Below are 16,632 nucleotides of genomic sequence, written 5' to 3' on the forward strand. Positions count from 1 at the left end.
CAATTATATTAGCTAAGTCAAATAAACCAAAGACAGAAGACTTTGCATCATTGATTTTATTTTTCACCCCAGGTTAAAAATGTTTGATCTGTAAAGGAAAAAAAAAATGTTGTAGCCTAGCCAAATACATTCCTTAAGCTTCCATAAATGTTTAACAATGGCAAGTATCAAGGTATTGTTCTGGCCCATAACAAGCAACCCTGTTCCCTGTTTCCAGTTCTGTTCATTTTCCACTGTCTAGAAAGGAAACAGATTGCCGTTCTTATAGGCACAATAACAATGCAAGATGTAAAACTAAGGTAATTGAAATAAGTGGAGGAATTACGCTTTAGTCTAGCAATAGTTGACTACAAGACTAATTAATCACATGACCTCTCACCTGTAGCCCTCCTAGCTCTCGTCGCCGTTTTCTGTCCTGCAATCGGTCTTCTTCAGACCTTAGTGATTTAATGACAACATACATTCACTATGAAAACATTCATGTTGGTCTGTTGACCGTGAGTAAAACATTTTTTTTGTGATTTGTGATATTCAAAGCACTTACGGCATGGGGAAGTTCTGCAGGAGAGCGAGACACCACCATCTCCTCATTTGCAGCATGTTTTCCTTTGAAGAAGGAAATGCAGGAAGATGTTAATATCAGAATCAGAATAGTTTTATTGCCATTGTTTGAGAACGGGTTCACAAACTAGGAATTTTTCTTGGTGCAAACGTGCGACATAAAACACATATAACACATATTCCATCCATCCATCCATTTTCTACCGCTTATTCCCTTCGGGGTCGCGAGGGGCGCTGGAGCCTATCTCAGCTACAATTGGGCGGAAGGCGGGGTACACCCTGGACAAGTCGCCACCTCATCGCAGAGATGTTAATATGTTGTAAAAAAAAATAACACCTTGTACACTAAGCATAATGTGTCACGATGTACACATACTTCTCTGAAATCACAATTGGCCCCCATTACAATGTACAGAGTACTGTAAGCCAAGAGGTACTGCTTAATATAATGGCAGGCGTATTCCCAAGGATACATTTTTTTCAATACAAATGAATGTGGTTTTAATGTAGCAAGCAAACATTTTGACAGACAACAGCAATGCTATAACATGCTGATTTGGTCTTACCATCAAAACAAACACGCCACTGTTGTTGGAGCACCCTTGCTTTGTTAGGCCCTGAGGTGTGAACAATGTATTTTAATAAAAGTATGGCAAGAAAATAGTAAAAAGTTAGCAAATGCTATTATGTAATGTCTCACCTGGACATCATTCACACCAAGCTCTCTCCAGGGGCCAGAAGAGAGGCTGTGAGCAACATGTCTGTACAAATAATAAACGAAATAAAAGTCACTCAACTTCAATCAACTTTTGATTGAAAAGCGCGCATAAACGCTTGGAACAAAGCCTGAACTGAATAAGGAAGAGGTTGGAACTTCAAATCAAAAAGTTTTGGCTCTATTTTGCACATCATTCAAATGAGAAATGTGACATTTCACACTTGATTTTATTTTTCGGTTGTTGCTTTCTACACTAGTAAATGATGACAGTGAGCAGAGACCTCATGGAGACTTCCCTAGTCTCCACAAGTTTTCAGCACACACAGCATACTGGGGACAGAAACTCCAAGACAGCCAGGAACAACTGGTAAAGTTAACTATTGTGCCACTGTGGTTATCTATGAATGTCACTCATATAATCATACATGTATAAAGACTTGGTTTTCTTCCACTAGCTGTCTCATGTCTTGGAGAGATGAGAGTAGAACCAGTCTATTCAGGTTTTTAGGGCACCTCCTGGACAGTGGTAGTTCTGTTTTAAACCACTTGTCCTTTGTTTGTTTTAATTAATGGTTCTGTTTTTATTTGATCTAAAATATTCCATTCCATATTCCAACTATTTTGATTCCTTAAACAGATGGAAACAGAACTATTTATCTTTTTTGAGACGGGCAGTTCTGTTTAAGCCTGTTATGAAAACTTTTTGATTTGAAGTTCCAACCTCTTCCTTATTCAGTTCAGGCTTTGTTCCAAGCGTTTATGCGCGCTTTTCAATCAAAAGTTGATTGAAGTTGAGTGACTTTTATTTGGCTTATTATTTGTACAGACATGTTGCTCACAGCCTCTCTTCTGGCCCCTGGAGAGAGCTTGGTGTGAATGATGTCCAGGTGAGACATTACATAATAGCATTTGCTAACTTTTTACTATTTTCTTGCCATACTTTTATTAAAATACATTGTTCACACCTCAGGGCCTAACAAAGCAAGGGTGCTCCAACAACTGTGGCGTGTTTGTTTTGATGGTAAGACCAAATCAGCATGTTATAGCATTGCTGTTGTCTGTCAAAATGTTTGCTTGCTACATTAAAACCACATTCATTTGTATTGAAAAAAATGTATCCTTGGGAATACGCCTGCCATTATATTAAGCAGTACCTCTTGGCTTACAGTACACTCTGTACATTGTAATGGGGGCCAATTGTGATTTCAGAGAAGTATGTGTACATCGTGACACATTATGCTTAGTGTACAAGGTGTTATTTTTTTTACAACATATTAACATCTCTGCGATGAGGTGGCGACTTGTCCAGGGTGTACCCCGCCTTCCGCCCAATTGTAGCTGAGATAGGCTCCAGCGCCCCTCGCGACCCCGAAGGGAATAAGCGGTAGAAAATGGATGGATGGATGGATATTAACATCTTCCTGCATTTCCTTCTTCAAATGAAAACATGCTGCAAATGAGGAGATGGTGGTGTCTCGCTCTCCTGCAGAACTTCCCCATGCCGTAAGTGCTTTGAATATCACAAATCACAAAAAAAATGTTTTACTCACGGTCAACAGACCAACATGAATGTTTTCATAGTGAATGTATGTTGTCATTAAATCACTAAGGTCTGAAGAAGACCGATTGCAGGACAGAAAACGGCGACGAGTGCAAGGAGGGCTACAGGTGAGAGGTCATGTGATTAATTAGTCTTGTAGTCAACTATTGCTAGACTAAAGCGTAATTCCTCCACTTATTTCAATTACCTTAGTTTTACATCTTGCATTGTTATTGTGCCTATAAGAACGGCAATCTGTTTCCTTTCTAGACAGTGGAAAATGAACAGAACTGGAAACAGGGAACAGGGTTGCTTGTTATGGGCCAGAACAATACCTTGATACTTGCCATTGTTAAACATTTATGGAAGCTTAAGGAATGTATTTGGCTAGGCTACAACATTTTTTTTTCTTTACAGATCAAACATTTTTAGCCTAGGGTGAAAAATAAAATCAATGATGCAAAGTCTTCTGTCTTTGGTTTATTTGACTTAGCTAATATAATTGAGTGTGCAAAATAATATGTGTCTATACTCTTATGGAAATGCTATGGTTTATATATTTTTTTTTTTTAATTGTTTTTTCATGGTAAAAAAAATAAATTTGACAAGTTACAAGTAGGAATGTCTAAGTCTATCAAATACATGAACCTTTTTCCATACTATGGTTTATATATATATTTTTTTAATTGTTTTTTCATGGTAAAAAAAATACATTTGACAAGGTTTTTTTTTGGGTTTTTTTGCAAATATTTCTATTGAATTTTACAGTTAAAATCACATTTAACAGTCATACTTTGGTCACGCAAAACCTTCATACAATCGCACATCCACTCATACCCACTCACATGCACACTTGAGGAGAGAGGTGCACTTAAACTTTAACAATTCAAGGTTTACAGTATAAACAGTATTAGAAAAGATACCCAGATTTTGTATGTATATATATATATATATATCCATCCATCCCGCTCTGGCTCAGGATCAGCTACAGGCTATCCAGACCATAGTGGATGAACATTCCTCGGCATCAAGGATCCTCAGGAAGTGATCCCAAGATCACCTCTCGAGGACCTCTCCACCGTTCACACTTAAAAAAGAAAAGGAAAGTCACAGAAGTTGATCAGATGTAAAACAATACAAAATAAAAAGACACAAAAAATAAATAAATAAACAAGCAAGTAAACCGTGGCAAGGCCATATCAGAAGTAACAAAAAAACACAATAATAGTGTAGGATCAATACAGAAAATAATGAAGATAATAAAAAAGGAATAAAACTACAAAAAAGATGGCAGATACATTTGACAAGTTAAAAGTAGGAATGTCTAAGTCTATCAAATACATGAACCTTTTTTCATACTATGGTTTATATATATATATTTTTTTTTTTAATTGTTTTTTCATGGTAAAAAAAATACATTTGACAAGTTAAAAGTAGCTTTATTGACGTTTGAGAATGTGTGCTGCCGGATCTCCGCCACCAGATGGAGCCCGCGGGCTCAACGTTGAGACCCGCCCACATTGAGGGAAAATAAGCCCCTCCTCGATCTGCGGGCTGCAGCCAGCAAGTGGCCCTGGCTGCAGCCCGCCTTTTGATGCGGACGTAGTGCACGGCCTCACTGGGACTGATCCGCAAAGTGTAGACTAAGTAGCAGGCTATTAGGACACCTGTGGAGCAATCAGTGTCAAGTTGTGTATCCACACCCGCTAGCGCAAATCCCAACCCAGACCTGTTCTGCCCAGACCGGCGTGGCAGTGCACAGCAACCCTTCCCTCCCCCGCAGCGAAGGCCAACACCTTTACGCCATCGATGATGCCGACGAGGGAGGACACGCCGAAATCTGGCATCCCAAAGTTGTAGAAATAAACTGAACATTCACACAAAGAACATCAAATGGTTTGAGTCACATTAGGCACAGTATCTGCAAAATACAATGAAGAATTCAGCCTTCTACTAATATACTGCAGTTATGCTCGATTTCCCAAAACCGTTAGAAACTTAGAAATGTCCAAAACGGGAATTGTCACGAGTTTTGATGGGCCGATAACAAATTTTGCTGGACGATATGTTGTCCCATAAATTGTTGCCGAAAAACGGCAATATTGTCAGCAATATTTGGAGACCAAATTACGCAGGATAATGCAAATATTCCTTTCAAATGTAATAAACTTTGATTTATTAGTTGTTTTTCTTAACCATAATTAGAAGTTCAGTAACTTTAAAGTGTCTTCAAGAAATAAAACTATCTTGTCAATCGGACAAATAGAACAGACAAGCCATTGTCATGTCTGCTCGCGGAAAAACAAAAATCGTAATCTACGATTTGACTCCCTCGAATGGCCTTGACGCAGGAGCAGGCTGTTCTGAAAACATCCCCGAGGACACCTCAATGATGGACGCTTTTGACCTCCCTCCCTCCTCAACGACACCTGGAGTCGAACTTTTGCTTGCATGCAGAACGGCCCCAGGCCTATGGACACTACATCCACACACCCAAGACAATGGGCATATACACGCACACCCCCCCCCCCCCCCCACCCCCGCTTGATTCCCCTTCGGAGTGATGTACGGCTGGCAGCGCTTCATAGCAGCAGTCGACCTCCAGGGCCCCAACTCCCCCCTCTCTGTTGCGAGTTGTCGTGATTAAATGTAACATGTTTATGTGTGCATGGCATGGAGGTTTACCTTTTTTCCCACCTTTTTACGGGGCACCTCGTGGCGACCTATCAGCGTTCCTGTACTGTAACCCTGTACACTGTTTGTTTGTCTAATTTTGAATGGGTTTGTGCTGAAAACATAGTTTCGTTTTACTTGTTGCAATGACAATAAAGACCTATCCTAATTATCCCAATCTCTATTAGCTAAAATTCTACTTCAGTAAATATTGAAGAGCTTAGGTACAGGTGGTTTTACTTCCCAACAAATCATTGGTCCATGTCAATGTTTACACACGAGACGCCCAAATATTATCACAGCACTTTCTTTGTGACGAGCCAGGCTCTCTGAGTGCGTGTAAGCTTGCGCTCTTGCCGTCCGCCACAAAGATTGTGGATTACAGACAAGAGGATTCACTCCGTGCGTCTAATTTTGCTATTGAATAAAAACGCTCAGTTGCTGAGAGCGATGCACAGAGTGAACCCTCTTGCACCCTGATTGGAAGCGAGAGACTCACGCGGACGTGGCGACTTATCGATGACGAGACAACCCTTTTCCCGCTCCATTCAGTAGCAGTGCAGTTTAGACAGAAAAAGTGTCCGTTTTTGAGCAGTGTAGGCTCTTTGCTCCAATTAGTGCACCCTGGTTCAAGCCCCGCAGGACGACACATCCAGCCAAGAGTTTTTTTATACAGGTCTTGTATTGGATCTCGGGGGTTACCCACATATGCGGTCCTCTCCAAGGTTTCTCATAGTCATTCACATTGACGTCCCACTGGGGTGGGTTTTCCTTGCCCGTATGTGGGCTCTGTACCGAGGATGTCGTTGTGGCTTGTACAGCCCTTTGAGACACTTGTGATTTAGGGCTATATAAATAAACATTGATTGATTGATTGAATTGTACAGGTCAAGCTAATGAAGGCTCTACTACAACTTGTGGTATCTAAAAGGTCTCACTGTCATTCTCCATGAAGATCTGCGGCAGGTATGTGAAGCCACTTCCAGGGTCCAAAGGGGGTCCGCAGTGCGCATGTTCGCCAGGTACTTGCATGTTTATGATGGATCTTATATTCAACCTGTAGAGGCAATCAAGAAGAAACTAGGTGTACTTGTGTACAAAGACAAATGAATCTTGAAGGTATACCTCTGAAATTGTTCTATAACGTCGAACTTTTCAATCAAGATTGTGGACGGCCGTGCCATAGCGATGATGTCATCGGTCACCCTGAGATTTTTGGTAGAAGTCATGTCCCCCAACGCATGACAAAACTTTACCGCAGAGTCTTACCATGAGGAGAAAATGCCACGGATGACCTGCTGGCTCGCTTTCCAACAGTCTGGTCCTTCGTAACGACAGTCCAGTCCCCCGCAGGCCAGCAAGCAGAGGAGTTTGGGCGGGATGGCCTTCACCAGGTTTTCCCGGGCTTGGGAGTAAGCGGCCCGAGGGAAGGGGACATGCTGGGTCAAGGTCTGCATCCTGGACTGGGAGAACCACATCAGCCTATTCTCAAGTGTAAGTTTGAAATGGAACACTCACCTGTCTGCTTGATTGACATGAATGAGTCCAATGAACAGGTAAAGCAAAGTAGACGTAAGGGCGATGGAGAAGTGTACACACACACATGGGAGTTGACCCAGATCCACTAAGCCTGATTAGCTGTCATAAATGCTTTAGACCAATTAAATAGTGCTTATATTGAAAACACTGTATCCATGTCCTCGTTATCAGTCACACAATTCTACTGTAGTTTTGCTTCACTTTCCTTATTCAGCTACAGGACTAATAATCTAGGATGCGGTGTTGTTAAAGTAAAGTTGTCACACACACGAGGTGTGGTCAAATTATTCTCTGCATTTGACCCATCACCCTTGATCATCGGCGGTCACTCGAACAAGTATGACGTGTATCCCTTAATGGAGGATGCCTGTGCGTGACTTAGTTTAACCTGGGTACACTGGTGCACAGACAGCCACCACACGATCCTTGACAGAATCGGGTCAGGGTCCAGTGGCATGGAGTCCAAGACGACTGGGGACCCTTTTCTGCTGCAGCCTTCTTCCGCCATCGCAGCCCTTGTGGTAGTTCTTAAATCTTCCGCCTGCTCCGCCGTTGAGGTCTTCACCGTATCGCTGGCTAGGGGGCTGTCAGGTACTAGGCCTTTGCCAAGGGCCACCCCGGGTAACAGTAGTAAAGGGGTTAACCTCCTAGTGCCCCAAGACCCCCATAGAGGAGATACCCTTGATCACCCCTACACAACTATATTTAGATGAATAGTTGTATCTGACCATGTCAATCAAAATTAAACGTTATCTTTTGTAAATACATTCTTAATTTCATTTTCTTTGTTTTTGTAAAATGTTATTGAGCACAAAATTGTTCTCTGGAAATATGTATGTATGATGTGGAACTAAATATGACATACTCAAACTGAATCCACACTTTTCTTAGTTGTGTGTATTAACTTGACGTAAGAATTGATGGCAAAAGATTTTTCTTCCTTTCAAAAACAATTTCCAAACAAATACATTACGAATAACAATCAGGTAATGCACGTAAAAATATTTTTGCAAACCATTTGACATCAGTGACTTGAATTATCTGGAACTGCAGGCATGATATATTTATATATTTGTAAAGATTACAGATAGAGATGTCCGATAATGGCTTTTTTGCCGATATTGTCCAACTCTTAATTACCGATTCCGATATCAACCGATACCGTTACATACAGTCGTGGAATTAACACATTTTTATGCCTAATGTTGTTGTGATGCCCCGCTGGATGCATTAAACAATGTAACAAGGTTTTCCAAAATAAATCAACTCAAGTTATGGGAAAAAAATGCCAACATGGCACTGCCATATTTATTATTGAAGTCACAAAGTGCATTACTTTTTTTAACATGCCTCAAAACAACAGCTTGGAATTTTGGACATGCTCTCCCTGAGAGCATGCGAAGGTTGAGGTGAGGGGTAGCGGGGGTGTATATTGTAGCGTCCTGGAAGTTAGTGCTGCAAGGGGTTCTGGGTATTTGTCCTGTCGTGTTTATGTTGTGTTACGGTGCGGATGTTCTCCCGAAATGTGTTTGTCATTCTTGTTTGGTGTGGGTCCACAGTGTGGCGCATATTTGTAACAGTGTTAAAGTTGTTTATACGTCCACCCTCAGTGTGACCTGTATGGCTGTTGACCAAGTATGCGTGCATTCACTTGTGTGTGAAAAGCCGTGGATATTATGTGATTGGGCCGGCACGCAAAGGCAGTGCCTTTAAGGTTTATTGGCGCTCTGTACTTCTCCCTACGTCCGTGTTTTTAAAAAGTCATACATTTTACTTTTTGAAACCGATACCGATAATTTCCGATATTACATTTTAAAGCATTTATCGGCCGATAATATCGGCAGTCCGATATCATCGGACATCTCTAATTACAGATAATTATAAAGTGTTTTTCAAGTGCTTGCTGCCACAAAGAAAAACAAACAAATGCTACTTGATCATGTCATGCTAACGCCTGGTCTATGTTAGTATGTTGCTAGACTGGACCAACGAGAATGACGGTTGTTTAGGGTCATGCAAACTACAAGTTGCTTATAAAAGCATCCAACTTCTGCTCCCCAAAAAAAGATTGCGATGGTGTAAGAGGGCAAAAGGAAGGCACAATGTTCCTTTGTGGATTCATTTAGTGGCAGGCAACACGGTTCACTGAATGTTAGGCCACACGACCATCAACTGTTCAAGAATTCAGTTGCATTGTGTTCAAAAGGATTGCTGGTCTTAGAATGGAATGCAAAGGTAAGAAGAATAAGCAAACTAAACAAAGATAATATGGAATAGGCTTCAAAATCCAAAAACATCCTCCTACTAGTCTGCAGCATTGTCTGCCGCCGGAAGACCAAATGTTTCCCGATTGAATGTCCATAAAAAGGCTCACTCTTTCATCCGTCCGGTCCATCTACTTGGACAGCTCTGTGGAAAGCCAGTCCAGTCCTTCATACAGCCCGGTGCCTTGGGTGGCGCAGGTGGACTCAATGTGCCACTGTGGGGGATGCAATGAGGAAAGTGAGGAGAAGGATGCTTTCTGCACTGGGAGTCTGGAGTGACTTACAGCTTTGCTGCGGAGGACGTTGAGACGCAGTTTGTGTGAGAGCTCGCTGACTGACAGGGCGTTGGGGAGGTCCTGTTTGTTGGCGAAGACCAGCAGAACGGCGTCGCTCAACTCCTGCTCCTGCAACTGCAAGCACAAACACAGGACTTGACAACACCAAATGTCACCGTGCGAGTCATTTGAAGGTGCAGCGTCATCCCGCCTCATAGGAATGTCATCTTCTCGGACTTGTTAGACCAGTGTTTTTCAACCTTTTTTGAGCCAAGGCACATTTTGTTCATGAAAAAATACAGAGGCACACCACCAGCAGAAAAGGTTAAAAAATGAAACTCCACCAGGTTGTCGTGCCTTATTTTGAGTTTGTTGTTTCCTGTTTGTCGTGCTTTAGTTCCTGTCTTGCGCTGTTATTTTGGTGACCCTTCCTGTTTTGTTGGCGTTTACCTGTAGCAGCTTCACGCCTTCCTTTGAGTGCTATTGCCCACACCTGCTTTGTTTTCGCAATCAACACTATTTTAAGTTGTGCGTACGCTATCTTTCTTTGTGGGGACATTGTTAAGTTAAAGTTAAAGTACCAATGATTGTCACACACACTAGGTGTGGTGAAATTTGTCCTCTGCATTTGACCCATCACCCTTTATCACCCCCTGGGAGGTGAGGGGAGCAGTTTTTCTCCTGGTGCTTTTTTTTCGATAAGTCATAAAAAAATATCAAAAATGTTCGCTATCTACCGATATAAAACACTTATATTTAGGGGTGTAACGGTACACAAAAATTTCGGTTCGGTACGTACCTCGGTTTAGAGGTCACGGTTCGGTTCATTTTTGGTACAGTAAGAAAACAACAAAATATAAATTTTTTGGTCATTTATTTACCAAATTTGTAAACAATGGCTTTATCCTTTTAACATTGGGAACACTATAATAATTCTGCCCACGTTAATCAACATTAAACTGCCTCAAGTTGTTGCTCAGATTAAATAAAATGGCAAAACTTTCCTTCTACATATAAAAAGTGCAACATTAAACAGTTTCAAGTCAACTCATCATGCTTAATGTATTACAGCATTTGGGAAGCCTGTGGTTGATTTTTATTATGTAAATGTTATATTTTTATCAACATGTGATAGCAGGGACCCTGCCATTCAAAACGCGGCTGCTGCATTACTAATGATTAATGTAACTATAGCTGAAAAAATGGTACAATAGCAATAGGAGAGACTATTTATCCCTGAACACCATGGAGTTTATGTAGGCTTAATGATGCAGTTACATTATTATATCAACTATCAGAGACAGAAACTCTTCATTTAACATAATGTCCTTTTTTGCTGCTTCAACACAGCTCAATCAACACAGAAAAGGGTAAAGTGAAATAACAGACAGAGAGGGCTTTGCTGTCCATAACACACACACACCGCAAAATGAGCTAACGTTACGCTAAAAGCGAATTAGCCTTCACCTCAAGGACTGCGAGCGAGCTGAGCTGCCTTTTACATTTCTAGAAGGTCAACGGGCTCATAGTGATGTTACTAGTAGTTGACTGGGAGGTGTTTATTATAATTTGGGGAGAGTCCGCTGCCTGTTGATTACCTGCTAAACGCTAAGCACTGACTACATGCGCTCTGAATACGCACTGCTGATTGGCGGTTACCGCTCTGTTTGTAACCAATCAGATGGTTGTGTGGGTGGGACAATGCTGGGTGCTGTGTAGAGTACTGACAGACAGAGGCAGAAGGAAGCGGAGGCGGCTACTTAATATTTTCGTGTGGAAACTCGTTCGGTACACCTCCGAACCGAACCGAAACCCCCGTACCGAAACGGTTCAATACAAATACACGTACCGTTACACCCCTACTTATATTGTGATAAAGTTTCCATCCATATCGCCCAGCCCTACGAGTACCTACATGTTTTATTCTTTAAAATGTGTTAATACATGTTTGATGCACATTTAAGGCTTGAACCTGGATTGCTGTTGACCAACATTGAGCTTGTGTTTATTTGCCATTTCTTCTGACAGCGGGGATTTTACTGAATTTTCAAAATAACTGGATACTACAACCTGAATATTCTCACTGACTATAAGTCTACCTTTAAAAATATATGAATTCTTAGTTTTGAGTTGCATACATACCATCTTTGAGAGCTCATCTGCAGCCTCGTTCACTCTTTGTCGGTCATTGCTGTCCACTACAAAGATGAGGCCCTGCCAGATAAAAGCAATATTGACATAGTTAGCTAATTGTATGCTTCCACGTTCATAAAAGTAAATAATCATTCGATCTATAATTTGCACAACAAAACATAAAAAGGAAGTTTAACATGAGCATTGAGCTAGCTGCACACATACAGTACAGGCCAAAAGTTTGGGCACACCTTCTCATTCCCAACACAACTGATTGACCCAACCCCTTTAATAAAGCAAGAAATTCCACTAATCAACCCTGATAAGGCACACCTGTGAAGTGAAAACCATTTCAGGTTTGAAGCTCATGGAGAGAATGCCAAGAGTATGCAAAGCAGTAATCCGAGCAAAGGGTGATTATTTTGAAGAAACTAGAATATAAAACATGTTTTCAGTTATTTCACCTTTATTTGTTAAGTACATAACTCCACACGTGTTCATTCATAGCTTTGATGTGACAATCTACAATGTAAATAGTCATGAAAATAAAGAAAACACATTGAAATGAGAAGGTGTATCCACACTTTTGGCCTGTACTGTATATAGTAGACATAGCGTGTGGTGTTTTAACTGAACACACTGAGATCACATGCTTTAAATGACTGGTGTGGTGAGTAACAACATTTAAGTGAGACAAACACATGACTAATCAGAGTATACATCGCTTTGTCTGAGACTTTGGTTTGATTAGCCCCAATACCTGTGTGTTCTGGAAATAATGCCTCCACATTAGCCATTATACCTGTGTGTTCTGGAAATAATGCCTCCACATTAGCCCCAATACCTGTGTGTTCTGGAAAGAATGCCTCCACATTAGCCCCAATACCTGTGTGTTCTGGAAATAATGCCTCCACATTAGCCATAATACCTGTGTGTTCTGGAAATAATGCCTCCACATTAGCCATAATACCTGTGTGTTCTGGAAATAATGCCTCCACATTAGCCATAATACCTGTGTGTTCTGGAAATAATGCCTCCACATTAGCCATTATACCTGTGTGTTCTGGAAATAATGCCTCCACATTAGCCATTATACCTGTGTGTTCTGGAAATAATGCCTCCACATTAGCCATAATACCTGTGTGTTCTGGAAATAATGCCTCCACATTAGCCATAATACCTGTGTGTTCTGGAAATAATGCCTCCACATTAGCCATTATACAGTGGTTCTTAACCTTGTCGGAGGTACCGAACCCCACCAGTTTCATATGCGCATTCACCGAATCCTTCTTTAGTGAAAAAATAAAATTAAAAAAATGTCAAATTTAAGACAAATTTATGTTTTTTTTACTGGTGCACAAAATGAACCGTGCATGGGCATCACCTTATTCAAAGAACAAAACCAACAGCATGAACTCACAACAAATTACACGCCTGCAAATCAGATGGAAATTAGAGGGAACATTGTTTGGCGGTATCCATAATATGCCGATAGGGAGAAGTTTTTATTTTCACGATGAGTTGGGTGTGTCTTGACCTTCGCGGCAGACTCACCGAACCTCTAGGGTTCGATCGAACCCAGGTTAAAAAACACTGCCCTAATACCTGTGCAGTGTTTCCCCCAGAAAATGTGTTAGTTAAGGTGGTGTCTCTCCAGGGGGAAGGGGGTGGGTGGGTGTAAGGAACAGCGTAACTTGGCCTGTCGCCATCACGTCTCCATCTCATCGCTGCCACCACAGCCTGGGGGGGGGGGGGGGGGGGGGGGGGTAATAGACTACAAACTGTGGTGACGTAGGCCGGCTTCGTCGCGTGAAGAAGCCTACAATTTTTGGTTGTGTTTTCCGCTCCATATGCTGAATGCCGATATACTATATATATCTCGATATTTTTTTCGTCAAGTAAAAACAATACACAAAACAGTCCGAGTTACCTGAGATACTAAGTATGTCATTATTATGACTTAGTAAGTCAATATTTTGACTTAGTAATTTACTAAATCAAAATAATGACTTAATAAGTCAAATTAATGACTTACTGTAAGTAAGCGTTTCCAATAAGCGTTTGAAAAAGAGTTAAAAGTGGGGCCACATGCTGACATATGCTCAACTCATCATGCTTAATTTATTACAGCATTTGGGAAGCCTGTAGTTGATTGTTATTATGTAAATGTTATTTTTATCAACATGTGATAGCAGGGACCCTGCCATTCAAAACTAGACTGCTACATTACTAATGATTAATGTAACTATAGCTGAAAAAAATGGTACAATAGCAATAGGAGAGATTATTCATCCCTGAACACCATGGAGTTCATGTAGGCTTTATGATGCAGTTACATTATTAAATCAACTATCAGAGACAGCTTCAGGAAACTCTTCATTCAACATAATGTCCTCTTTTGCTGCTTCAACACAGCTCAATCAACACAGAAAAATGTGAAGTGAAATAACTTAGTTGTTAACTGTAGGTCAATAACGCTTGTTTTTCTCTCAGACACAGGGGTTTTCTGTCCGTAACACACACACACACACACCGCAAAATGAGCTAACATTACGCTAAAAGCTAATTAGCCTTCACCTCAAGGACTGCGAGCGAGCTGAGCTGCCGCTTATGTTTCTAGCACGTCAACGGGCTCATAGTGATGTCACTAGTAGTTGACTGGGAGGTGTTTATTATAATTTGGGGAGAGTCCGCTGCCTTATGCTCACCTGCTAACCACCTTTCTGCTCACCCCACCACAGGAGCACTGACTCCATGCGCTCTGAATACGCACTGCTGATTGGCTGTTACATGCGCTCTGAATACGCACTGCTGATTGGCTGTTACATGCGTTCTGAATGCGCACTGCTGATTGGCTGTTACTGCTCTGCGTGTAACCAATCAGATGGTTGTGTGGGAGGGACAATGCTGGGTGCTAAAGAGACGTACTGACAGAGGCTGAGGCAGAACTAAGCGGAGTTTACACTTTACCTGTGTGTTCTGGAAATAATGCCTCCGCAGGGGGCTGTTCTTGTCCTGACCGCCCACATCACAGACTGTGAAACTGATGTTCTTATACTCTACGGTCTCCACGTTGAAACCTGTCCAAGGAGGAAATAAAAATAAAAGGTAAACGAGGTTGTGTACAATCAGAAGCAATATTAATTAGCATTGAGGTGATGACAAAGTCCCCATGTCTTACCAATAGTGGGGATGGTTGTTACGATTTCGCCGAGCTTCAGTTTGTATAAGATGGTGGTTTTCCCGGCAGCATCTAGTCCGACTAGGGACGGGAATGTTGAGAAATGACAAGTTACAACACGGGAGGATGACAACATGTCAGATATTACATAATAAAACAAAGATAGACATTACAACTTGCTTTTTTTTCAAAACAGGGATGCTAACAATATATTATGGTTAGGGCCTCGTCTAGTCCCTAAATAGCTTTTGTTTTGCTCGGTAGAAACCGAATCAATTCATTTTGCCTTTGAACATGACATTTTTTCTTAATTTTGTTTTTTAATGTTATACCCCTGCCCTAAAAATACTTTCACAAACTGTGGGGTTTTTAAAAAAAATGGAAACTGGCATGGAAAAACAATGTCAAAAATGACTACTCTGTCGCCTAAGTTCTACATAATATTGCACAAGACAATTAATTGGAAACTATTTTGTTGAAAATAAGGCAAAGTATGTAGATGTGTAAAAGAAGAGTTGAAAATAAGGCAGAATATGTAGATATCTTCCAGAGTTAAAAAATAAATAAGTAGATATGTTTCAAAGAAGAGCTAAAAATAAGGCAGAATATGTAGATGTTTCAAAGTGAAAAATAAATATGTAGATATGTTTCAAAGAGTTAAAAATAAATATGTAGAGGTTTCAAAGAAGAGTTAAATAATTGTTTCAAAGAAGAGTTAAATTATTATTTAATTTACTTCCCTGCGACAGCAGAGAAAAACGTCGAATTCCAGTCGACAAACTGCCTTTAAAAATTAACTCATTTGTTTATTGACTCTTGACTATTTTACCACTTTTACGCCACTAAAGTAAACTTTACTATGTTGTCCGTCAATTGGGAGCCCTTGTTTATGTATTTTTTTCAAACTTTAACATGTGAAAACGACGAGGCTTCGAGCAAGCTAGCAAGTAGCTAAGCTAAGCTAACCGTCAAAACAACGCTTTTTTTAAACTCACCCATCAAAATCCTCATTTGTTTTTTGCCAGAAAGTCTTTCGAAGGCTGTCGATAATGTCAGCCCCATGATTGGAGTGTGGTGTGTGATTGTTTGGGTAAAAGGTGGATGTTAAAGCCCCGTACAAAGCGTTGAGGTTGTTTCACCAGGAGACTCCAAGTGGCCCTGGCTGCGACTAACCCCTGGCTGCAGCCCGCAGATCGAGGAGGGGCTTATTTTCCCTCAATGTGGGCGGGTCTCAACGTTGAGCCCGCGGGCTCCATCTGGTGGCGGAGATCCGGCACAGCACAATGACTTAATATGGAAAAAGGTTCATGTATTTGATAGACTTAGACATTCCTACTTTTAACTTGTCAAATGTGTTGTTTTTTTTTTACCATGAATATATATATATATATATATATATATATATATATATATATATATATATATATATATATATATATATATATATATAAACCATAGCATTTACCATGAAAAAAATGAAAAAAGAATTATATATAAACCATAGCATTTCCATAAGAGTATAGACACATATTATTTTGCACACTCAATTATATTAGCTAAGTCAAATAAACCAAAGACAGAAGACTTTGCATCATTGATTTTATTTTTCACCCCAGGTTAAAAATGTTTGATCTGTAAAGAAAAAAAAAATGTTGTAGCCTAGCCAAATACATTCCTTAAGCTTCCATAAATGTTTAACAATGGCAAGTATCAAGGTATTGTTCTGGCCCATAACAAGCAACCCTGTT

At 40.6% G+C, this 16,632-nt stretch overlaps 2 protein-coding genes across 5 annotated transcripts; both read right to left on the reverse strand.

Moving 5' to 3' along the window:
* Positions 1-72: 72 nt before the first annotated feature.
* LOC133646068 (protein tyrosine phosphatase domain-containing protein 1-like) lies at positions 73-8,152 on the reverse strand. 4 transcript variants are annotated; one of them, XR_009825222.1, is made up of 7 exons: positions 7,011-8,152; positions 6,762-6,955; positions 6,618-6,698; positions 6,431-6,549; positions 545-606; positions 380-437; positions 73-237 (listed from the first exon to the last, which is right to left on the reverse strand). XR_009825222.1 is itself a non-coding variant. In XM_062041063.1 (6 exons), exons 1-6 carry the CDS (start codon positions 7,095-7,097, stop codon positions 432-434), a joined length of 549 nt encoding a protein of 182 aa, XP_061897047.1. In that variant the 5' UTR covers positions 7,098-8,152; the 3' UTR covers positions 73-431. The 4 variants fall into 4 exon arrangements, 3 of the variants coding, with proteins under 3 accessions (XP_061897047.1, XP_061897048.1, XP_061897046.1); XM_062041063.1 differs by having other exon boundaries at positions 73-437; XM_062041064.1 differs by lacking the exons at positions 73-237; positions 380-437; positions 545-606 and adding an exon at positions 4,216-4,686 and having other exon boundaries at positions 6,762-6,950.
* Positions 8,153-8,303: 151 nt separating this feature from the next.
* LOC133646076 (ADP-ribosylation factor 4-like) lies at positions 8,304-16,074 on the reverse strand. Its single transcript, XM_062041072.1, has 6 exons — positions 15,880-16,074; positions 14,885-14,965; positions 14,674-14,783; positions 11,713-11,784; positions 9,580-9,705; positions 8,304-9,510 (listed from the first exon to the last, which is right to left on the reverse strand). Exons 1-6 carry the CDS (start codon positions 15,944-15,946, stop codon positions 9,427-9,429), a joined length of 540 nt encoding a protein of 179 aa, XP_061897056.1. The 5' UTR covers positions 15,947-16,074; the 3' UTR covers positions 8,304-9,426.
* Between the last annotated feature and the right edge of the window lie 558 nt (positions 16,075-16,632).

The sequence above is a fragment of the Entelurus aequoreus genome, linkage group LG03 (assembly GCF_033978785.1).
Source record: "Entelurus aequoreus isolate RoL-2023_Sb linkage group LG03, RoL_Eaeq_v1.1, whole genome shotgun sequence".
Classification (NCBI taxonomy): domain Eukaryota; kingdom Metazoa; phylum Chordata; class Actinopteri; order Syngnathiformes; family Syngnathidae; genus Entelurus; species Entelurus aequoreus.

Coding starts and splice junctions, on each gene's coding strand:
- LOC133646068 (XM_062041062.1), bottom strand. CDS start 7,097: ATGTGTGTGTGTACACTTCTCCATCGCCCTTACGTCTACTTTGCTTTA. Junction 6,550..6,617: donor GTTATAGAACAATTTCAGAG/GTATACCTTCAA, acceptor TTGCCTCTACAG/GTTGAATATAAGATCCATCA. Junction 4,687..6,430: donor GATCTTCATGGAGAATGACA/GTGAGACCTTTT, acceptor GTGAATGTTCAG/TTTATTTCTACAACTTTGGG.
- LOC133646076 (XM_062041072.1), bottom strand. CDS start 15,946: ATGGGGCTGACATTATCGACAGCCTTCGAAAGACTTTCTGGCAAAAAA. Junction 14,966..15,879: donor ACAAATGAGGATTTTGATGG/GTGAGTTTAAAA, acceptor TCCCGTCCCTAG/TCGGACTAGATGCTGCCGGG. Junction 9,706..11,712: donor CAGATGAGCTCTCAAAGATG/GTATGTATGCAA, acceptor TTGTGCTTGCAG/TTGCAGGAGCAGGAGTTGAG.